General features: G+C 41.4%; 1 protein-coding gene across 1 annotated transcript; it reads right to left on the reverse strand.

Moving 5' to 3' along the window:
* Positions 1-601: 601 nt before the first annotated feature.
* adgrg1 (adhesion G protein-coupled receptor G1) lies at positions 602-25,986 on the reverse strand. The gene is made up of 15 exons (XM_080432998.1): positions 25,529-25,986; positions 13,551-13,626; positions 12,788-13,056; positions 11,936-12,122; positions 11,355-11,403; positions 10,747-10,861; positions 9,663-9,785; positions 8,653-8,781; positions 8,379-8,421; positions 7,673-7,779; positions 7,140-7,255; positions 5,889-6,145; positions 4,969-5,068; positions 3,326-3,603; positions 602-2,184 (listed from the first exon to the last, which is right to left on the reverse strand). The coding sequence occupies exons 1-15, from the start codon at positions 25,544-25,546 to the stop codon at positions 2,006-2,008; spliced, it is 2,046 nt and encodes a 681-aa protein (XP_080289124.1). The 5' UTR covers positions 25,547-25,986; the 3' UTR covers positions 602-2,005.

Here is a 25,986-nt window from a genome sequence, read left to right on the forward strand (position 1 = left end):
TGCAAGTGCTGTAAACATTAACACTAATGTGTTAACAGCACACTGGTCCCTCTACTGTAATTATCTTCTTTAAAGCCACTCTTCATAAATAGCCTACACTACAGGTTCAAGCATGATTCATACATACACCATACACGTATCGTATGCATTTAAGATATTCAGGATAAACAATGTACTTTTGTCACAAAATGATTTATTAGCTTAAGAATGTCCACTTAAATTGCAACATAAACACAGGCAGAGATAGCTCTGCTATCAAGACACTACACACCACAGAAACAGAATGCTGCACGATTGACCAATCTGAAATGAGATTTGCAAGTGGGTCCTGATCCAGAAAAGCTTGAGGACCACTGGTTAGAACACAACAGATTCACATCTGTGTATTTGATATGAAGTGCGGAGTGAGAAACCTCTTACAGAAGATCTGCATGAGGCCTGACTTCAGTAAATCTGATGTGAACATCATCTGAACATCAACACACTACGAAGACATGATTCTACAGCATGTATAGTACAGTAAAATGTCAAAATATTCAATACAATTTAGCAGAAAAGCATATATACACCACATAAATATAAAACAAAAACAATTTCTTAAAAAAAATAAATGTCTTCTATAACATACATTTAAACGTCAGGCTTGTAAAGGGACAAGAACAATGCTCGTTGACTGTATAGTATACAATACAAACTACACACCTAAAGTGCTACTTCAAAGTACTGAAATGAGCCATGAAATGACAAGTTTACACGGTACAGCAAGCAACTAAAACAAAAGCTTATCAAAGGTTTTTATAAAACAGTAGCTTTCATTTACACCATCTAAAATGTGTATGATGGTCATTTCAGTGCAACGGCCTAAATCTCCATGCTAATTGCCCTTGGTACCCAGGTCAGCACACACGGGTGGGCACATCATTTCTTTCCAGAGGGCCATACTGACTTCAATAAAGGCTGAATCTTGATACACATAGTGCTGAATAATATCAAAACGGCATGACTTTAATTGACACAAAATGCTGCACTCTGGTGTACTCTGAGGTCATAATGAAAAGATGACTTACATAAAACAATCCACCTCAATGCATTATACATTTTTACACTAACCTACTAATTTATATCTGGTCAGTTGTCTTATATGCACCACTTAATAGATCACAGATGAAACGCCATTAATGCAATTAATAAATATGGACTCAAGGCAGACTATTTCACAAGTATAAACATTTGATATTTACCATTTGAGTATACAGTTGCCTGCATCGGCGGAATGCAGGTACTTTAGATTTTTTTTGGAGGGAGGGGGGGGTGTTTTGTTTTCCTTTGAGGATGTCGCAAGCCGGACTGAGATGGTCCATGGTCCACGGGCCGGGTCTGGGCCCCGGGCCGTACGTTGCCCATGTGTGGTCTAGCTTTATCTTAGCCTGGGAAAATTCATTCATGAATCAGCTCAGATCACATTAAACATAAAGCTTCTGGCTGTAGATACAGGCACCAGTCCTGTACTACCAGTTCCTGAGTGATGGTGGATGTAATCGAGAGCAAAACTACAACTACAACTACAACAATTCTGAGCCACTGTTTTATCCTACCAGCCTGCCAGGGATGGGATGATATTTCATGTCACGATTATTGTGGCCAAAATAATTGGTGCTTAACGATAATAGCCGATCTACAAGCTCTCAACACCAAAGAGATTTGGTGTATGGAAAAAAAGCAGTCCAAGTACAGAGCCAACTCAGGTCCAGTGTATGATGACGGTCAAATTGACGGTAAATTAAGATCTCTGCGATACGATAATTGTGAGCGTTTTTTTTATTGCAATAAACGATAATAACGATTATCGTCCCATCCCTAGAGGAATGCTTAGCTAGTATCACCAAACAACCACCTGGGTGTAGGAATGCTTAGCTAGTATGAGGTCAACCTTTACCTCCTGGTTCACCTGCACACACACACACCCATGCTGAATCAGTAGTCCTGCTAAAGCTGAATGCAAAGTTCAAGCAGCCATGTGCTTTGTGCCACTCGTGTTAGAGTCCAGCTCTTTGTAGGAGTTGTTGTCGTGGGCCTGCAGCATGTGCTGCCTGGTTGAGCCGCTGATACTGGACCTCTGAGCGGAACCGCTCTCCTTTCGCCGCATTCTGTCCAGTAGTAAGAAGCGCAGCAGTAAGGAGAGCCCTGTGGGGAGAAGAACCGAGCAGTCAGACAAACAGAAAGAAGCTAGAGCTGGAATGATTGGGCTCTGTACCTCCACCAACACTACACTTAGGAGCAACATATATATTGCAGATCTGTTATTTTTAATAGCCAACGTATACATGGATAAAGTGGTTAAAATTATTGTCATGCTACATTAACTAATTTTGCCGGGGACCCCCTGGAACCCCCTGTAACCCCCCCAAGGACCCCTGGGGGTCCCCGGACCCCACTTTGAGAACCAATGCATTAAAGTAGCATCATGGAAGTGGTGACTACTGTAAAACCCTCTAACCTGTAGGAAACACTCAGGTAACAGACAACACTGTTAACCACTTACACCCCAACATCCATATTCCGGGGGGAACATTAGCCAAAAAAAGCAAGTAGAGTTGTAGATATGCTATGCTAAGAGATTTGGTGTAGATGGAAAAAAGCGGTCCAAGTACAGAGCCAACTCAGTGGGTCGGGATCCATTTTTGGCTCGCATACGCATTTTTATGGGTTGTGAGTAAATATGTGTTTATTTTTCGTTTTCTACATTTTGTTTTCAATTATTATTATTTAAAAGGAATTTAAAAAATATCCTCCCCCAAAAATCAAACAATGAATTCCATAAACTAGGAAGAAAAAAAAGGTGTTTTTTAACGGGAACCACTGGTCTAGAGCAGAGGTCTTCAACAGGGGGTCCGCGACCCCTAGGGGGTCCGCGGAGGTACTGCAGGGGGTCCGCGAAATTGTTGTTTGATTAAACAATATTTTTGTTTGAAAAAAAAAATAATTAAAAAAAATAATAATAATCTCCAAAATGTCAAATTGTCTTTAAACATAACATGAATCCATAGCAAACAGATAAATGGAGGCACAATGCACAATAACATGGTATGTTTATACATATTTTGTAGATAATTTTTATTTTGCACACCTACTGGGGCAGGTGCGTATAGGAGCAGGCAATATAAAACACAATTGTATACATAAATATACAATATATGTGGTAGCCCCCCCTACCCTACGAGGTAGGGGGTCCCTGCTCCATCTCCCCATCAGTTTGGGGGTCCCTGGCCTGAAAAGGTTGAAGAACCCTGGTCTAGAGAGTTAAAGTCCATGTGAAACCACATACCTTGGAGAGAGTTGAGGATGCAGGTCAGGATGAGGACATAGTTGGACAAAACTCCAAAGTTGAGAAAGCTGAGGCTCCAGGTGCTTCCAAAGAGAACGCTGAGACCCAAGATGCCAGAGAAGGTCCTGGAGCTCTGGGTCCTCCACTCGTCTCTGTCGCGGACCTGCCTGTAGATCAGGTACAGCATCACCAGGCCCGAGGCCACCAGCAGCCCCAGCATGCTCACGTTGGTGCAGTAGTGAGCCAGGAAGGCCTGATCACTGCGCTTCATCCAACACCTGGCAAATGGCAACACACACACACACACGCATTCATTTTACATTGACGCAGTCTGGGGTCAGACAAGCCATTGTCACTCACTGTATTTTCAACCCAAGTTGAACAAAAACACTATTTGTTTACAATTCAGAATTACCAACCAAGTAACTGAAGTTCAGTTAACTGTGTTTAGTGCTGTCCAGTGACCAGCAACAGGTCATGGCCAGTGGCAGAAATTACTGGTACTTAAAATGACTTTGTCTTTTGGTGGGAGGAAAGCCACACATGTGGAGGGATACTGGTTAATAGCTTACTACTTTACTCATCCACTCCAGAGTGACAGAGAGAGACAGGCATTACAACAACCTCTCTCCCTTTTTTCTCGTCCCCCCATTGGCTCCCAGTTGCTGCCCGCACCGAGTACAAAGCACTGATGTTGGCCTACAAAGCAACCAAAGGCATGGTACCCCCATACCTTCAAAGCCAAATAAACAGTGCAATGAAAAGGATTCTATTCCGAGGCGCAGGGATTGATAGGCTAATGTTTAACGATGCCGCCACAGTGCCATTTGGTATTGCAGGGGTTTTGGGAGTTATTTATAATACACACCCTCCCACTTATTCAGATCAGCTAACACAGGGAAGCTGTCTGCACCTTCCCTAAAACACCCTGGACAACGCTCCACATAATCCCAGACTCTTCTCCCTGCTGGCTCCCAAACTGTGGAACAAACTCCCCATTGCAGTCAGAACTGCAGTCTCACTCCCAAGTTTCCACTGTAATCTGAAGACTCACCTCTTCAGACTCCACCTCAGCCCTTAGCACTTACAGTAACTCTCCTCATACCCCTTCCTGGGGTATTGCTACCTTCTGCTCGATTTCTGCTAGCGATTGCAGACATACATTGGTCATTTGTTCTCATATTTTTAGCTTGTTTTTCTTGACCACAATGTTAATGTTAATTTACATAGCATGGTATTTAAACAGATGCTAGGTTCATCGTTTACCTGGTATCCTAAAGTTTCAATGTACAGATTATTATTTTGATAGTATATTAATTAGACTGATGCTAGGTTCTTGGTTTACCTGTGATCCTAGTTTACTGAGGCACTAGTACACTGTCTCTCTGCATTCTATGTACAGTATGTGATTACCTTGCTTATTGTAAGTCGCTCTAGATAAGAGCGCCTGCTCAATGCCTAAATTGTAAAATGTTACTGAAGAAGGGCATGGGTGGGAAGGGGAATCGCATATCTGTCATCACTATTCTATAAATGAGTCGTAGCAAAACCTTTTAAAAAGCACACACACACACAATCAAAAACAGAAAAAATGCTCATCCCACATTATACATGATCCATATTTACAGTAACATGCTGCTTACATCTTGAAAGGGTTGTCGACATCATTAGCTGGAAACACTTGTCTCACACCGTAGATGTTACCCACAGCGAGCAGGATGACAACAGGAACAGCTGGAAGGCCTGGAATATGACATCATGCATCATAAGTCCTATTTCATACTTCTGAAGTGACAGGTCTGCAATTTGCTTAAACATTTTGAAAATGTTTTTCAATTCAATTTTCATTCACGCCTATAATGACGTGCCCAAAATAGGGACGCCAGTTTGAAAGTGGAAGCATGGAATCAAAGAGTTCTTCTTTAGGGTACGTCGACCACACATCTGAAGGGGCGTAGCCAATGCAAGCCGAGGTGTTCATTATTGACCATTATTATTGCAATTGCACATGTTGCTTTGCGGGTTGTGGGCAGTGCCGATTTTCTGGTGTGTAGTTTGTTTGACTTACGTTGGAGTGGTTGGCTCACTGAACGAAAACTACAAGCGAAATGCCTGCCAAATAGGGTCAATCACTTCTTTCCCTGCGACATACTAGCATCATGTCCAGGGGGTGTGCTTGTACATCATGGCTGGGGGATGTACTTGTAAATAAAGCCGCCTCACGGTACAGAAACAGGCTCGGGAGCCGTTGGTTCTCAAGACTACCACTTCTTTCCCATTGGTTGATGCCACCCCAGCATCCATATACTGGGGTGAACATTAGCCAAAAATAGCCGATCTATAAGCTCACAAAATGTCGCAATCTGCTATTTGTGGCGAAGAGATTTGGTGTAGACAGGAAAAAAAACGGTCCAAGTACAGAGGCAGCTCATGTCCAGTGTATGACGAAGGACAATGTCACGATAAATCTCTGCCATATGATTACTGTGAGTATTTCTTATCGCGATGCACGATAATAACGATTATCGTCCCATCACCCACACTGCTGACGGAAAACACTCACCGAAGCCAATCAGGTTCCAGACGTAGGGCTTGGGGGAGGGGCTGAAGAGCACGTAGACCATCCAGAAGGTGTGGAAGACCTCCACCCCCATCCAGGTGAAGGAGCTGAGCAGGGCGTAGTGGAGGGCTGCACCCACCCACACACACACCGCCTCACCACCCACGTTGGCCAGGGTCCCGGTCAGGAAGAACAGCACGTAGAGGAGGAACAGGGATACCGCTAAACCCTGGTGGACATGGATACTCTCCTTATGTCTCCTGAGGATGACAAACAGGAGAGAAGTGGCGAGAAAAGAGGTTACAAAACCAGGGATTACTAAATGATATTATACAGATATGTTTATGAATAATAAAAGATAATAATAAATAAGACATGTCAAAAGTACGTTTTGGGGGGTTATTGTTTACCATACTATTTTCTAATTAATATGATGAGTTGCCCTCAGGGGTGGGTGCAACTCATCATATTAAAAGGTAGGGTAATGAAATGTTTTGGTTCTGATAGTAATCATAGTAATAGAGTGTTCAGTAACAGTGGTCTCCCTGTCTCCCCAGTCCCAGCTCTTTAATAAACAGAAAATCAGGTATAATAATAATAATAATAATAAATGAGGTATCTGCATTTCACACATGGTAAGTATCAGGAGCAGTGGGCACTATGGGGACAGTGCCTCTGGGAGCAGTTAGGGCTCAAGTGTCTTGCTCAGGGACACCTCGGCACATTGCTGATGTCTGCAATCGAAAGTGGGACCTTCGGTTTCCCAGGCGGGCTCTCTCTAACCATTTAGCTATAGCCGCCCGAAAGGTGGGTTGACAATTTCAGCCAATGAGGAGAGAGTACCCATTTATCAGCTTACATTTTATTCCAGTTCTGATTTTGTCTGCTAATTTCTTTGTGTCATCACTTCCAAATTCACTTGTTTATCCTGTATCCTGTGTGAGTTCTCTCTCCTGATTGGATAACATTGGTATCCGACCTGACAATGCATTTTATGTTTACCAAAGAGCTGGAGAGATAGTTACTGAACATACACTCTATACCAAGGAATACTATCACAGGCCCGGACGGTTGGCGTGACCGTGGGGGGGGGGAAATCACTGAAAATCACGGCACCCCGTCTTTAACCAACCTTTAATCATATTAACTGATGTAGGTCAGATGTCTATTATTTACAATCCATGGAAGACAGATGTAAAATGGAGATTTTATAATGCAAGTTGTCATCATTTTATTATTCATTCATATTATTACCTCTTTTTGTTGAGGAAGATGATGAGAGCAACACAGCTGATCGCGGAGGCGGCACAGCCCAGAGATGTAATGACAGTTAGAGCCAGCAGGTGGGGCACTGGCTTGTTCTCCAGTTGCTGAGATGGAACATAAAACAGAGTTTGTGTATGTCTGTGTAAATGGATATTAAAGTATGCATCCGTGTTATGCTTATTCTAAGCGACTTTGGGCTTGTTTTTCTGTACAGTCGCTTGTAAATATTGGAAGTTGTGGGTTGTGTTTTTTTGGGGCTTGATTCTTAAGTGTAGTTGCTTATTTGGGCTTGCATCAGTTTAATCAATTTTACCCTATCTATATACAGTACATAGGCTATTTGAAAATAACCGACATACAAGTTCACAACGCGTGAGTGTGTAGATATTGTAGAGCTTGACATGAAAATGTTTGAGAACCACTGGTTTAAACAACATCAGGAAGCAAGCCCAAATAAGCAACTTTGAGTGAAAACAAGGCCAAAGTCACACAATAAGCAGACTTGGCAACACTGGTCTCACCACCAGTATAGTGAAGTAGGTCAGGTGGTTGCAGTGACACTCTGTGTCTTCTTCTCCTTTCTGGAATGTCCAACATCCATCGTTTCTCCAGTTCACAGTTGATGGGTCTGCACACAGAGGTATGGTTAGGATTTAAAGGGTGTTTTGCTGTTTTCAATTCAAATAATATTAAAGTTACTGCATACAGCACAAGTACACAGAAATGTAATAAAGCACTGACTAAAGCACAAGTCTTTTCTTTGGTAACACAACAGAGAATGTATCAACTTAATGTATTGCTATTCATTGATACATGCTAGTGGGGAAGTGTGTACTGGAGGTGAATTCTCTGGGTCTGGCAAAAAAATACTAACATACGGTACCTCAATGACAAATAAAAACAACTGACTCAACAATACAGACATTGTAGAAATTAAAAGTAAAAAGAAAATCTGAAAAACTGAGTTTGTGTTCACACTGGCAGCCCAAATCCAATTTGTGTAGTCCTTGATTATTGTGGGACCTGCAGATTTTTTATTTGTATTTTTGTTTTACCTCCCACTTAAAAACCACCCACTTCCTCAAGACTTGCGTTGGATCCTGATCCCGATGCAAACTTTGCACTTTTAAGTTTCCTTTCATTCAACAATAAAAAACACTTTTGATTGAATTAAAATCACTGGAACGGTTTGATATCTAGCAATGTAATCAAATCTAATCATCTGACCTGTTCTGGTGTCCCATGAAACACATGTCCTCGAGTGGGTTTTCTGAAAAAGAGAAGCGATAGAGAGAGAGAGGTGGCGGTTATCATCCATTAATAAATTGCTGTTTCAAAATAAACCTGTCACAGGAGCATAGCTGTAATTGGAACCATAAGTACCATAAGTCTCAGTCTCAAAGATGGTGTGTGTGTGTGTGTGTACGTGCTTACGTACGTGCGTGTGTGTATAATCGTATTGCATATACTGTATAATGCATGCAACGTGCAAACTGCTTACAGGTATTAGAGGGTGATGGAAGTGGATCTTGATTGGTTCAGGCAGATTGGTGATGACCTCATTCTCCACACTGATTCCCACAACGTCTGCCCAGATTGTTTCGCCATTGATATCCGCTGGAGCAGAGTTCTAGGAACACACACACACACATGGTTCAGATGTCAGTTGATATGTTAGATACAGTATATTACATAATTAGATATATTGATTTTGCTGAGATCAGTGTTCATTTTGACAGCAAATTTTGATTTAGTCTTTTAAATAAAATCAAATGTAGTTTTAGTCACATTTTAGTCATCTGAAATGTTTTAGTTTTAGTCAAATTTTAGTCGACTAAATACACCCACGTGCAACTAAGCATAAAATGACACGTCTTAGTTCTACTGGATGTCTTCTCTAGCAGTACCTCCCAAACACTTTGGTCTAGTTTTTATTTGGTGACAAAATTATCAATATATTTTGTCATTGTTTTAGTCATCATAGCTTGGTGGAACGGATGGAGGAAAGTGACAGGAGTGATTTGTGACAGAAGGGTACCAGCAAGAGTGAGAGGGAAGGTGTATAAGACAGAAGTGAGACCAGCCATGATGTAAGGCTTGGAAACGGTGGCACTGACAAAAAGACAGAGGTGGCAGAATTGAGGATTCTACAATTTTCATTATGAGTGACAAGGAAGGACATGATCAGAAATGACTAGAGGATCAGCCCAGGTTAGAAGGTTTGGGGATAAAGCAAGAGAGGCGAGGTTGAGATGGTTTGGACATGTGCAGAGGAGGGGTACATTGGGAGAAGGATGCTGAAGATGGAGCTGCCAGGCTAGAGGAGAAGAGGAAGGCCAAAGAGGAGGTTTACAGATGCAGCGAGAGAGGACATGCAGATGGCTGGAGGGACAGAGGAAGACGCAGAAAACAGAACCAGGTGGAAACAGATGATCCGCTGTGGTGACCCCGAAAGAAGAACAAGATTACGTTTTGTTCAGATGTCCGTTGGTAAAGGAGAACTAATCTTACCTGGAACAAGGAAGTGTCTTTAAACTCCGTGATGACCACTTTGCCGGTCTTATTACCAGCAGACTTCATGGAGGGAGGCAGGTAGACGAATAGATTGGAGTCTGGAGGTAAACCTCTAAGGGCCTGTTGAAGAAAAGTACAAGAGCTTAATGCATGTGTTTCAAGTTGTATTGGCCAAATGCTCAACAACACAGCCAGTGTGTGAAAAAAATATGAAAAGCTTGGTACTGCAAAGCTTTCCACAACCATGGTAAAGTAAAAGACAAGATAAAATATAAAATAAGTCAGACACGCTATGATGCCAGTAAAAAGGGGTCAAAGGTAGGTCGGACCTATGCTCTTATGCTTGCAGGTTTGGTGTGTTTGCACTAAGTCTGTTTGCACTAGTCTGTTGTCTCAGTCACCTTATTACTGTTACAATGAACCTGAAGAAAGGCCTTATCGTTCATCTATGGCGGCACGACAAATAAAACCACCTTCTTGTACTTTGTACCTTGTTTGCAGTATTGTGTGCTCTGCATCCAGTGGGTTAACAGGCTTAACAGTAATAAATGAGTTACAGATAAAGAGAGAAAAATGTAGCGTAGTGCAGTGGTTCTCAACTTGTGGACTGGGGCCCACTGGTGAGGATATTGCAAGTGGGCCCCCCAATTAATTGGCAAAACACTAAGATTTTTATGATAATATAACATTAATATTGAGGGGGAAAAAGGTAATGTAAAAAGATTATTCACACACATTTTTTCTTTAAGATCTTGAAAAATGTGTGTTCATTGTGATACCGCTAAATAGGAACTTAAAAGTATACTAGTTAGTAACATTTAAGGACCGCAATGGAAACAAGCTGTAAGCTTTTTTGCGTTATCCTTTTATTATGGTGGGTCAGATGTATGTTATGATGTGACATAATATGTTTTATTTCATGATCAATAAAGATATCGCTCAATCAATCATGGAACACTCATCAATCAATGGAACTTGTAAACATATGAATAGAAATAATCATAATAACAATATCGTGATACTCTATGTTGATGTGTTTGCATTGACGAAGAGAGACAGACAGAGTGTGAGCATCTCTTACATTCAAAGTGACATTGAGTCCTTGGAAGGTGTCATTCATTTGTATCACAGAGCCCAGGGCACCACAGAGCTCCACGTTTCCTACAGCCTGAGACCTCATCACAGTCTCCTCAATCCTGGATTGACAAACACACAATTTGTGTCCATCAGCGTACAGGATGGGGTTTGAATCCTCCACATTGCATCCTGCTCAAACCAACACAACTAGCTTGTACAGTAGGTGTTTTTGCTACTTTTTTTTAAAACAGATGCTAGGTCCATTGTTTACCTGGTATGCTATAGTTTCAATGTATAGATTATTATTTTGATAGTATATTGTTGGTTAGTTTTGAACAAAATGCCCCAAATCATGAACACAGCATGCAATTGCCATGAACCTTCGCACTTCTTTGCATCTGTAAACCTGTGATGGGACAATAAATATGACCACTTGTCTAGTTGATCTGCACAATCAATAATAGGGAGATTCAACAGGCAGGTCACCTCTGTCCATAATGGGTTGAATCACCACCCATTCACACTGCTGGACTCAATTTCCTGTTCTGCTTTTCAGTCACATTAGATGACATGAAATTCAGTTTTGTTAGAAGGAGGGAGAGAGAAGCTTACATGTTGACTTTTTGTAATCCCTGGCTGGGCTCAGTACAAAACTCCTTTTCTGCAAGGAAATGAAGCACATATTAATGTTGCATTAATCACTTCTAGATGTGGACAATTATGTCCTGCAAATGTCCTGCTCCTAATAGTTCGGATGGCTAAATGCACAGGGCAAATTCCATGTTAAAAAAAGGCGGTACACACAGAAAGCGTTTGTATTGTGCAATTAATTCACATTAATTTAAACTGCTGTTTGTATGAGTAGATGCACACTGGGCGTGATTATAATGAGGCAATCACGGAACGAAACGGCATCAACAGAAATAATCACATCGCCTTTTTATTATTCACATCACTCCTGGTGTGTAATAATAATAATTGAGTCTGCTTTAGTTGTTGTTGTGGACAGGTATTTGTACATAGGTATTGTACATTTACACATATACAGCATGTGAAATGTGTACCCTGCATTTACCCATCCCAACTATTAGGAGCAGTGATTGCAACTAATACAGAACCCGGGAAGCAGTTGGTGGTTGTCTTGCTCAAGAACACTCATTCTCTCATCTACCCATCCATCCATCTATCCTTACTACAGTCGATGGTGCCTCCATAGAAGGTGTAGGTGTCAAGTGTTTTGTAGCTGACTACGTCATTTCTGATGGTTGCGTTGGCAATGCCGTAGGCTGTGATGGTTTGTTTGCCTTTCTGGGACAGGTCAGTACAGCAGTTACCCTGCAAGCCTGCAGGAAAACATAACGTGTGGTTCTTTCCCAAAACCTGTGGCACACAAACAATCACAGACATGAGTCTCGCACAGGGCTCAGGACAAGACAGATTTTACATTAACCACTTAAACCCCAGCATCTGTATTGTGGGGAAAGATTTAGCAGAAAATAGCAGCTTGACAAGCTCAAAAGTCACAACGTGTTGCGTTGCAACTCGTTGTGAGCTTGTCGATCAGCTATTTTCAGCGAAAGCTTCCCCCACAATGACAGAAAATACCCTAGTATAGAACCCTGAGGGACTCCGGTCAACCATATAGGGTTTAAACTTTAAGTGGTTAAAGGGATACTTCACTTTCAAACATGTTTGGGGTCATTTTAACGTCAACTAAATGTTTTATTAATGCGAGAACAATGGCTTCTATTTCCGCATGCTAACTTTCCACAAATAGAAAGTCTGTAGCTTCTATTAGCTTGGATTGCCCATCAATGATGTCACTGGTAGGTAGGTTTCTGAACTGTCCACAGACCAGACTAGACAAAAATGGTACCATATTATAATGAGCATTAGTGAGGACCAATTAGGAAGATAGGTTGCAAAATGGGTGAAGTGCTCCTTTAAGGTTATGTCAGGTTCAGGTTAGGTTTCAGTTTAAGTGGATAAAAGTGGATAAAATGTATAGATATTTGGTAATAAATCTCAGTCCAGAATGATCTTACCTCCACTAGTAACTGGTCCAGTAGGGGCTCCCAGTACAGACAGAAGTGACTCTGATTCCCTGACCCGGGTCCAGGCTGGCCCAGGGAAATCTCCCTGGATTCTTGACAACGGGCCGTAATGCGCCCCTCCACAGAGAGCGAGCTCTCATTGGCTGAGACCGAGATATCGCCACAGCCTGGTGAAAGGGCATAGGTCAGCTTCAGGGCGTTGTTGTTGCCATGACGCCACTTGCCACAAAGAATGAAATCCCGGTCGTTTTCGCCAGATACTGCAAGAGGTGAGAAAACAGACTGGATATAAGGAGAGAGGAACAATTATGTCCAAAAGGCACACAGAGAGGGTTTTATAAGTAAAATGCCTTCATTTCATTTGGGCTAGAGACATCCACACCCTGAGGAAGGCGCAAGCCGACACGCATTGGTGTATTTTAATCTAACTCAAATCTCTAACTCAAATCTAATAAAGGCCTTTAAAGGTTTCATGACATGCTGGTTTTACACAACATTAAAGTCTTTATTTTGGTCCTTCAAACGTGTATTAAAAGGTTTTAACAGACAAATCCACTCCAGTGAACCATGGCATCCGCAAACCCAGACAAGTGTATTTGTTGGAGTACACACACACACACACACACACACACACACACACACACACACACACACACACACACACACACACACACACACACACACACACACACACACACACACACACACACACACACACACACACACACACACACACACACACACACACACACACCTGAGGAGAAGGCAGCCAACAGAAGGAATAGCATCCATGCAGCAGCTGGCATCAGTCGGTGTTCCATTATTCTGGTCTGAAAAATGACAGGGAGGGAAGTGGTGTCAAACATTTCAATCTGGTCAAACTGGAACAAAACTACATTTGTTGATCAGCTAATTTTGGCTGAAGTTAACCCCAGAATATGCATGCTGGGGAGCAAGTCGTTATCAAAAGTGCCATTTTAAGAGTTTTAAGCATCTTATTCATTACAGCGTGAAATTCGTGAATCACAACTATTTTGGCCACAATAATCATGACATGAAACATTATCTGTAGCTCATTGTATAGACATCCTCTTTATTTGTATCTCATTCTATAGACATCCAACTGTTCCTGCAACATTATCTGTACTTAATTCTACAGACTTCCTATTTTTCTGACCCTGCAGCATTCTCTGTACCTCAGTACTGATCAGAGAGGTCACATTAGGCCGGTAATTGTCAGTTTTAGTTCTTTATTTATGACAAGAGCCGGAAAATTTAAATCCCTCCGGACATCCTGGCCGGTAAAAAAGAAACACTGCAATTTATTATTATTATCAATGACATGACACATTACAAACCCTCTGCTACGCAAGTACTGCCTCTCTGTCTGTCATATCTGTCTCGCTGTCTGTCTGTCTCTCTCTCTCTTACACACACACAGACACACAGACACACAGACACACACAACCAATGCAAACACATTTGAAGATGAAGCATCGCACAGAGATACATAGACCTCACCACAGCTGTCACCAGCGTGACAACGTCACTGTGAGGTGGCTATGGCGTGAAACCACAACGCTCGTCACAAAGATGGATACATGAACAGAATACATGGTCCCAAGTTAACCCGTAAAACGTTACCACTTGCATTGAAATGCTCCATCAGGAAGCTGTACATGATCTCCACAATGCATTGTTTTGTTGGGAAATCATTATGCACGCAGCCACGCTCACAAGATGTGTGATTGTAAATGTAGACATTGCTTGATGGTCATGCATTGAAATGCAGATATGCGGTAAACTGTAGATAATAATTGTGGTCATAATGGCCTGCAGTTTAAAACCTTGACACCACCTCCGGTACTGTCAGTACATCAATGAATACAAATGAGTTCAGGCCAAAAATACACACACTGGTCTGTCTGCAGTGTTATCAATAGAAACAGTCTTTCCTTTTTAACTGACACAACCAGAACGCCCCAGCCCCCCACGCCCACCCTCCCCACCCCCACCCCCACACACACACGCACCATTCAGACTATCCATACATTTAGATTTGTATTTACCGTACATCCACAGAAAGCATCACTATGCTGACATTAATTGAATACTAAATACACAATACTACAGAGAACAGAACTTGAACATTACAGTATCCGTTTGTCATGCTCAATGTTATTTTGCATAAGTCACTTGCTCTAAATCCTGTGTCTGTTTTGATATCAGAAATAGGCCAATAGGCCACAAAAACCCACGTAGGTTTTTGTTTTTCAGTTTCTACCCCTCATGGCCATTCCAGACAGACAGACAGACAGACAGACAGACAGACAGACATATACACCACAAAGAGTGAAGCAATGCGTCTGTTGGGGAAAGATTTGCTTTCAATAACATGAAACCAGCAAGAAGCTGGTGAACCACACATGCACACATACACATGCAACCATGCACGTACGTGCCCAGCTACAACACAACATCATCACTCACACACACACACACACACACACACACACACACACACACACACGCACGCACGCGTACACCCAGGTTCAACACAACCATAATCTTTCTTTGCACATATACGTACTTCTGAACATCGAGAAGGAACTTGTTTATCTTAACGGGCATATTAGAGACATACAGATATGCATTCACATTTTATTTTCAGCTGAAGAAAAATAAACTGCCTTTTTCTGTTTAAAATACACCATTTTGTCAGAAGACACTTGACAAAAGTGTTGTACATAAAAGTATAATGTCTTAAGTCAAACACTTTATTGCCAAGTATGAGGTAACAGGACTTTCCTTGAGCACACACCACAGTGACACCCAACGGAAAACAAGAATAAATCAAGGCAGGCTCAGGAATGTGGACATAAAGGACTCAGGGTGGCAGGCCATTGTAGAACAAATATTCAAACAGCACATCGACCACATGGACCCTAGCGTCCATATTTTGGGCACGTCATAACAGGCGAACATTCCACAAAAATATCCAATCTGCAAGCTCACAGCGCATCACAAGGTGATGCGTTGTGAGTTTGTAGATCAGCTATGTTTGGTGAAGAGATTTAATGTAGAAGGGGAAAACATAAAGTAACCAAGTATGGTCCCCTGGGGTACCCCAGTAAATGAAGTATAATAGAGTAGGTTAACCTGTAATGGTATATTTTCAGACTTCGACTTTCATCATGATAGACAGAAATATTCGTAATTAATCATGAATAAAATGATGTTTAAACTAAAACGATGATATTGAAGCATTCTGGGGGTTTAGTTGTCTGAGGGGAGATTTCCCAGCATGCCTCTGTAATCGTTATTGTTCTGTCATAGTGTTATTGCCGTCGCTGTCGGGTGGAAACCTTTTAAGTCCATTTTAATGTTATTTGCAAAGAAAATATTCGCACATCCATTTAGTTCAGATGCAAGTGCGTTGGACAGTGACAAATGAAGCAATCATGAACAAAAATTCATGAACAAAAATCTAGCTCTTGCTCAGCAGCATCGGTGTTATTCAAACTGACATGACGTTTCCCTCTGGACCTTCATCAAGAGTGTCTTGAAAATCCTAAAATTGGCTAATGGGAGGACCGGCTGGCTGGCGGGACGGCGGTCCACGTCATCACGCTCATGTCACTATGACTCAGCCATAACCATATAAGGAGTTCCCAATGGAGCTACGTCCAAATATGAGTGTGTTGTCGGATCGGCGGTGCAACGTAGGTGTGAGGGCCGTGTAGCGGCCCGAACCTCTAGTAGTGAAAATAGCTGATCTAAGAAGCCACAGCGCATCACAGCATGGCTCTATGTGATGTATATGTGGTAAAATGTGTCTGCCTATAAATTGATGCAGCCACAGTCAGGCAGTTATTTCTTAAACCATATGTTACGTTGGGTATGGTTGGGTTAGCCACCTGACCACAGTATTACAAGTTCCACACCATGTGTGTGTGTGTATCATTTCCTGATATATATAGGCCAAATTTGACATTTGTTGACTGGAGGCGGATATCGAACAGCAACACACAACAGTCGGGAAACATGACAGTAAAAAAGATGACAGTAAATGGCAGTAAAGATACTAGTACACTGAAAATTACTCCTAGTAATGCAATGAGAATCAACTGTGTGTGTGTGTGTGCGTGTGTGCGTGCGTGCGTGCGTGCGTGCGTGCGTGCGTGCGTGCGTGCGTGCGTGCGTGCGTGCGTGCGTGCGTGCGTGCGTGTGTGTGATGGAAACGACAACAAAATGTTGGTGCCAACATGACTTGGCACCTGGCAGGCTTGTGGTTTTCAGATCTTCCTTTGTTTGTCATATGAGAATAACTCTGGAGAAACATGTCACCATAATGGTTTATACCAGTTTATGAATATGAGGAACTGCTCTGTACTGCACACACACCCACACACGCACGCACGCACGCACACACACACACGTTTCATGATTTTGCTGAATTAAAAAGGGTACTTTTTTGGTTAGTACTTATTTAGCCAAATCATGATGCGATGTCACATGCCATACTTTGGCATGTGGTGAAATATTATGTAATATAGCCGGCCCTGCTTCAGCATACCATAATCAAATGTCTGTATGACAGTAGTCACAGTCACAGTTTTTTTCTCCTGGCTCAAAAGTAGTAAGACAGTAGATGATAGAAGCAAGCTGTGGAGTGATAGTGGTAGAGCGTGTGTAGCAGTGAGGCAGGCTGAGACCTGTGTTAACATATAGCTGTGGTTGGTTAGTCATTCCACTGAGACAGAAAGCATGCAGTGGTGGTAAAAGTACTCAAATGTTTTTTAAGTGAAAGTATCAATACTGCAATGTAGAAATAAAAGTCAGGAATTAAAAATGTACTTGAGTAAAAGCACAAAAGTATTGGTATCAAAATGTACTTAAAGTACCAAAAGTAGAAAGTACTCATTATGCAGAAAGTTTTCAAATCTTTCAAATCAAAACTCTTTTGAAAATAGTAGATCTACAAGCTCACATCGCGACGCATTGTGAACTTGTAGATCGGCTATTTCCAAATGGCCGAAATGTATTTAGGGCTGAAGTGGGTAATGTTATTGTTTTGTAATAACAATACAAAGTATTTAGTAACTAAAGTTTTCAAATAATTCTATTGGAGTAAAAGTATAATATTTGCCTCTGAGATGGAGTAGAAGTAGGAGTAGGAGTAGTAGGAGTAGAAGTAAAAGTACTGAAAATTGGAAATACTTCAGTTAAGTAAAAATATCTCAAAATTGTACTTAAGTACAGTACTTGATTAAATGTACTAAGTTACTTTACACCACTAAAACGTGTACACACACACACCCACACACACTTACACACACTATACAGACATAACAGACAGACTGACAGATTTAACCACTTAAACCCTCTTTTCTTAGTAAATCGGACCCGAGTTACAACTGGACTTGGACCGCTTTTTTTCCCATCTACACCAAATATCTATAGCCTACCGATGGACAAGCTCACAACGCGTCATGCGCATTATTAGTGAGCTTGTAGATCAGCTATTTTTGGCGAATGTTGCCCCCAGAATAATAGGCATGCTGGGGGTTCAACAGTCCACCAATGAGACACAGAGTGAGTAGACTGGAATGGTACCATCTTATAATGAGCATTAGTGAGGACCAAATAGCCTACTGTATACGACGATAATGGTTGAAAATGGGTGAAGTGCTCCTTTAAGAGCAATCAATCTCAAGCCCGGGCATGTGTGCACTTAGGAGCCAACCGGTGCATGAGCAGCTGCCTGGTTGCTTTCGTAGGAGAAATTCATTTTTTTATGCTTTAATTCCTCTCATTTATGTCTCTCTGGCTGAACCGCGCGTTGACGTCAGCACTGGCAAATAAGCAGGCTATGCAACAGCTTCCATAATGCTCACCAGCAGAAGGAAACAGCCTGAGGCCTTCCTCCGCACTATCTGAGTATCTCATGTGGGTGTGAAAGTGTGGTTTTAAGTACATGTCTGACACGTCTGTCATGTCATGCACATCACGCTCGGACGTTGTGAGAGGAAGCAGCGGACAGGTCTACAAAAACGAGCCCAAAAGAAGCTAAATGACTTCAATATAGCATAAAACCTGTTTAACCACTTTAACCCAATATACATCTTCTAGATAGAAAGAAATATAGATATATGGAAAAATAAAGTCAAATTAAAGCTAGAACAGCAGGTATGATACTGTATGTCTTTAGCAGCGGTGTCACATGAAGAAGCAAAAGGCATACATATACTGTATTTAAACATCACTTTAAATGGTCCAAATATCACGTTTGGCTGCTCAGGATTGAACAGTTGTTTTATCTTTTATTCATTCTTTTTTCTCTTTTTTTATTGATTGAATACTTTATTAACAGTTTATTAACAATACTAAAAGGATAACACAAAAAGCCCTGAGGGCTTGTTTCCATTGTGATCCTAGTATGTATTCAATTCATCAAGACATATAAAGACATACAATACCATACAAGAAATCATCAATATAGGACCAATAAAGGTATGTACAGAAAAACATAGAAGACCTGTCTAGGTCCTGTTGAAAGTTGCAGACAGGTGCTCTTTTATGGCGGTTTTGAACTTTTTGATGCCTTCTCGTAGGGCATTCCACATTTTGGTGGCATAACAGTAGAATGAATACATCCCCATGTTTGTGCCGAATCTGGGGGGAATGAGATCAGGGGAGCTCCCTCTGGTGTTGATGCCCGTGGGCGTTTCTCACTCTTTTGAAGTAGTTAGACAGGTACATGGGCACTGGTCCCTTGAGTATCTTGCAAGTTGCTGTACTCTGTCCTCTACCCTGAGCCATCACACCCTAGCATAAAGCAGGGGTTAGGTGAGTCCTAGGTGTGAGGTCTCTAGTAGTAGTCTGATTAGTTTGTTTTGAAAGGTCTGTCGTTTAGATTTTAGTGCCTTTGAGCTGCTAGACTAGAGTACCATGAGGTGCATGCATAGACAAAATGACATTGGATGAGTGCTCCAGCTAGTGTCCTCATATCAGTGCATTCCTACTGACCATGACCAACAAGGAGATCCTGCCCCAAATCTTATTCTTTGGAAGACTTCCTTGAATACTTTTGTTGCAATTTTTTCACCGGAAAGGTTTTTATCTCAAATACAACCCAGAAGGGTAATCTCTCCTTTCCTTGAGATAACATTGTCACCCACTCTGATCGTAAAGTCTGGCCTTACTGGGGTTCTTTTGTTCTTTTGTTTGTTGACATCGAAAAAAAGGCCTGTGCACATACTGATCTGTGCTCTCCCAGGAGTGAAACAACACTCCTTATCTGTACAAAGCATTCATGTATTCTTGTATTACATTACTTTTTTATGTATTTCTACTAAATAAACCACATTGTTGTCAAATATTCACACACACACACACACACACACACACACACACACACACACACACACACACACACACACACACACACACACACACACACACACACACACACACACACACAGTGTATACAACTGTAATACAGTGTTGCTGACAAGGAAGTCAAAGGAGATAGGACAGACGTGTGTTTCTGGCAGGTTACTGATCAACCAGAGTTTTATTAGTAAACTGAAGGAGCCACATGAACTGAAAACCCTGATAGATTCAGACAGTAGCCTAACTAAAACAACTAACCCTCATGCATAAGTGAAACATGATTAGCTAAATGTTCTTTTTGCCATTGAACACATTGTTCAATTGCCGTTGAACATATTGATTCAATATGTGTATTATGTAGGTAAATATGCACATGATTCAAGCGTCAAAATGTGCATTAGTTGTATAACACTTTGGGGTGCTTGACGATGCTGTGTGCATGATTCTTAGATACTTACTATATTAATAGGGGTCCTTGACATGAAAATGTTTGAGAACCACTGTAGTTGGCTACAATGTTGTTTAACTCTTGTACAGAGTGCAAGGAGATGAATGCAAGATTAGTGAGGAGATGAGGAGATGAGTGCAAGGTGTAATTCAGCTGACTGAGAAAGACCTTTGAATTAATGGCAGGTTTCAATATTACATAGCCTGAAACATTAAATGTAATCATGCAGCCCTATACTGTGTGTAGTGGTGGCAGTATGAGTCAGTTTGAAACACTGAGGAAGGCCGACGTGCCGAAACACGTCCGTTTCTATAGGTAGACTGCTGCTGCTGTGCAAACCTATTAAAAAAGAACATAAGAAAAGAGAGTACGGATAATCCTTTCATGGCAGTATGAGTATGACATTGTCAATTGATTGTGGCTCAGACCAGTGGTTCTTTTTTAGGACCCCCAAATTAATACCCCATACAAGATCTGTACCGTTAAAATGTTTCCAAAACATTATAGCAGATCTACACAACATGTCACATTGCGAGCATGTAGATCAGCTATTTTCAAATAGCCTATGCCTATCGATATAGGCGTTAAAGTGGTTAAACTGATTGTGATGCTACGGTATATTAATACTATTAATAATTTTGATGGAGACCCCCTGGAACCCCCTCAAGGACCCCTGGGGGTCCCCGGACCCCAATTTGAGAACCACTGGCTCAGACCATCTCTTTTGTGTTGACTTCATTATTCATAATGAGGAAATAACAGTCCCTGATGACTTGCTGAGCCTCGCGACCTTTGCAACCAAGGTCATCCCCTGACAATTCAACCCACTAAATATGCAACTGTGTTTTCATTTCATTGATTTATGTGTTATCCCCTGAGGAAATATAGGCTACACCGCACTCCACCTGCTACTCCTGCATCCTTATCAAAGACCTCAATACCCCCACCACACACACACACACACACACACACACACACACACACACACACACACACACACACACACACACACTAATCTATATACCACTCGCACACACTCATACGGTAATACCATATATATTATACAGAAAATATTTTGAAATGAAGATGCCAGCATTGGATTTGGCTAGAGGCAAGGTTGACCTACAGTATCAGAACCAGTATCTGTTTCATAATTTGACTTTATTAATAACATTTGGCACATTTCGTTTTGAATCTCATTTGTTGTTTATATTGAGACCTCAGATTTTTTATTTGTTTTGCAGATCACCAATCTCTCAGTCCTTTTTTATGTTTTTGTATGTTTTTCCTTTTTTCCCCCCAGACATTACATTTAGCTTTTTGACCTTTTAAAATAATTTCGGGCTATGAAACTGGGACTTGTAAGAAGTCTCATATGAACACAATTGGGTCAATTTCTCACTTCAAAAGACAAAGTGAAAAGGGCTTATTTCCTGACTTACATCCTGCATGTTGTGTTAATCTCTCATCTTGCTTTCATCCTCAGTTTGTTTCATCTTCATGTGAATCCTGATTCAAAGAGCGTGAACCCTGTGTGTGTCTGTGGGCCTATAGTGTGTATATACGTGCATGTGTTAATGTGTCTGTCTTTAAACCGCCCCTGCTCTGACCTTTGACCTGTCAGTCACTTCAGCTCCAGCGCCTGACATCAGAGTCCAGCTTTTGTTCCCTGAATCACCCTTAAAAATGTAATTTAGATGGCATGTTATTTAGACAGATGCTAGGTGCATTGTTTACCTGGTATGATATAGTTTTAATGCACAGAATATTATTTTGATAGTATATTGTTTAGACCAATGCTAGGTTCTTGGTTTACCTGTGATCCTAGTTTACTGAGGCACTACACTGTCTCTCTGCATTTGATATGTGATTACCTTGCTTATTAAGTCGCTCTGGATAAGAGCGTGCTAAATGCCTGCATTGTAATTGTACAAGTGCAGCCTACCTGAGCTTAAACGATAAAACAGTGGTTTTGGGCGTGCAGGGAGGGTGTGGCGAGTGTGAACGGTGTTAACATTGTGGTCAAGTAGAAACAAGCCACTTGTTAAAATGAAACTCTTTTTCTACCAAAACACCTGTGAACAGCTTAAAACATTCGCCGTCTGTTCTTTTCCTGTTCTCATGCTTCATTTATACAACTCTACACTCATTGTTGCACCTAGACAAAAGCAGATCTACAAGCTCACAATTGTGTCACGTTGACAAAATATAAATCAGGCTTTGGTTAAGAATAATTATTCTAAATGGGAACAAAATCATTGAAAGGTCCTGATGTCATTCAGACTGTTACATTCTTTAGCTCATTCTTTAGCTCACTGCCTAGAAACCATTCATTCATCAATTCATTGTCTTCCTTTATCTTTTTTTATCTTTCTTTCTTTCCTCTCTGTCTTGTCACATTATTTTGACTGCTGCAATTGATCAGAAGTGTTTGTGTGACAGTGTGAGTCAGTCGCCTGGGTGATGATGGGGCGATAAGCAAAGCTGTTTACTGGAAACCAACAAAGCGAGGCAGTCAGTGAACAGGGGGGTTTGGGTTTACCACATAGCACGTACTCATGCATGCACAGTGACAGGACCAGACAGACACATGTGGGTATAAGAAGAACTTTAGAAGAAGCTACAACGTTTCGCCATGAGTGCGGGGATATTGCGAGAATTAATGATGATGTTGTGAGAATGGCAACAGCGTGACCGTTTGTCACTCACTACTGTATCTCTCACGCTCTCTACTCCCTGACTCATACACAACCCCTGAAACAGCACAGCTACACAGAGCTCTCTCACACACACACAAGGAGAATTGAAAGAAAGGAAATTCTCTGGCAGCCTTGGAGCCATGCAGGGACAATAGAAAGGGTGTGGGGAGGGAGGGAGAGAGCAAGCGAGAGAGAGAGAGAGAGAGAGAGAGAGAGAGAGAGAGAGAGAGAGAGAGAGAGAGAGAGAGAGAGAGAGAGAGAGAGATACAGGGACAATATAAAGGGTGTGGGGAGGGAGAGAGCTAGGGAGTGAGGGAGAGAAAGAGTGAAAGGGGGAAAGGAAGCAGAACTAAAAGTGTTTTGAAGGAATAGAACATGAGACAGCAGACAGTGTTGTGAATGCTGAGATCACATTTTTTTCAGCTTTTCACACTACGTTTTCACACAAACACCCACCATGAGGACACACACACTTTCATATACTGTAGTTGAGAGACACGCACGCACAGGCTGCTCAACCACAGACTGTTTCAGATGCCACCACTTGGCAAGTGGCTTGGCAGCCAGAAGGCTGCAAAGTAGCTCCTTCCCCAAAACACTCAGGTTTTGGGGAAGACCAGAAGGACAATAATCATCTTTTGGAAATGCTAAGGATCCCCCCCCAGCCAGACAGACAGACAGACAGACAGACAGACAGACAGACAGACAGACAGACAGACAGACAGACAGACAGACAGACAGACAGACAGACAGACAGACAGGTGGACCCCTCATACAACATTTGTGTTATTAAACTATTAACCGGCTTTAACCACATTGGCTATTTTAAAATAGCATATGCATATACAAAAATCAGCTCCCACCCAGCAAGCTCCACAGAGCTACAATAAAATAAAATCACAGAGGCTAGTATTACATACACCATTAGCCAAAAATATGACATAGAAACAATCAATAACACAGGCATCAAGGATATGATGGTGAACAAACAGCTCTCCACCATACCTGGCTCACAATACCCTACAGTGCATCCAAAATGACTCAGTCTGCTGTCAAATGTCACACATAAACCATACCTGCCAACATTAGACTGTGAAAACTAAGGGGATCTTCTGGTGGGGAGCTAGTATCCACTTAGTATTCACTGACTTATAGTAGTATGCACTTAGTAGCAGTGGTGGAAGAAGTACTCACATTTTGTACTTAAGTACCAACACCACATTGTAGAAATACTCAAATAAAAGTACAAAAGTATTTCTAATAAAATATACTTAATTACTGAAAGTAAAAGTACTTATTTTGCAGAACGTCCCATTTCACAAGTTTCCAAAGTATAAAAATGCTTTGAAAATAGCAGATCTACAAGCTCACAAGGCATTGCTTTGTGAGCTTGAATCGGCTATTTTCAAATAGCCTAAGAATGCATATAGGGCTGAAGTGGTTAATGCATGTTTTGTAATAATAATTCAAATCTAGTAACTAGTCACTAAAGTTTTCAAATTGTAGTGGAGTAAAAGTACAATATTTGCCTCTGATATGTAGTGGAGTAGAAGTAAAAATATAGAAAGGTGGAAATACAGTAAAGTAAAAAAGAAAAACTAAAATTTGTGTACGGTACATGTACTTAGTTAATACTTTCCACCACTGCTTGGTAGCCTATTCTAGTATTCACTGAGCCTGGCTGCATATCAGTGGGATGTGTAACTGTGACACCAATGACATGATCACTTTTGCCATCTGGGTCTGGGTTGAATAGTATGTTCAAAATGAAGGACATCTTGAGGAGAAATGACAGTTCAGAAGCACAGCAGGAGAACGGGTGTAAAAATGCAGGAGTCTCTGCTAAATGCAGGAGTGCCTCGCTTGCTTGCAGGTATGAAGGACAAACGATGTCAAATATTGAACATAGAAGCCAAAACACAAGAGAATACAGAGACCAGACCAGTCGGACATGCAGTGAGTGGCCACGTTAATAAAATAGCCTAATAGGCACGTTTGTCTTTGTAACTTTGTTTCGATGCGTGCAACTCTTTCAATAAAATATGTTAGGCTTTAACCTATAAAAACAGATTTAAATTGGCTATTATCCTACCGTCCGTCATGTAGAGGTTTAAATTTCACTCATTATCGCAAATAATGTAGCCTGAAAACCTTTGATTTGACAGTGATCTGGGTCCATTTTATTCTTACCTTTGGAGATTCACACATGAAGGTCCGTTCGTCCGTATACGTTCCAAAGGTCTCTTTTCTGATACAAAGTGTCCAATCGCGACAACAAAGTAACGAATTTAACAAACTAGTGAATAATCAAATGTATCCTCCTCTTAAATTCACAAAAAGGGGCTTTTCCGTCAGCCCTGCTGTGAGTAGGCTAAAATCCTTTGACTTTCCACCTACATGGCTGTTTAACACCTCCTAAACACACTGTACTCCACGCACCACCACAAGAAGACTGAGAACCACCTGCCCACTTTACCAAGACATCAGAGACACATTACTAGTTCCCACAGATTACATTCACCCAAACGAAGTGAGTTTGAAAACATGACCAACGAAAAAAAACTCCCATATCTACTGGGAGAAATACAACAATGTGCGAACACAACACAACACAGCAGCAAGATGTGTGAACTGTTGCGATAAGGATA

This window comes from Gymnoscopelus braueri (assembly GCF_963280865.1).
Source record: "Gymnoscopelus braueri genome assembly, chromosome: 1".
NCBI classification, from domain to species: domain Eukaryota; kingdom Metazoa; phylum Chordata; class Actinopteri; order Myctophiformes; family Myctophidae; genus Gymnoscopelus; species Gymnoscopelus braueri.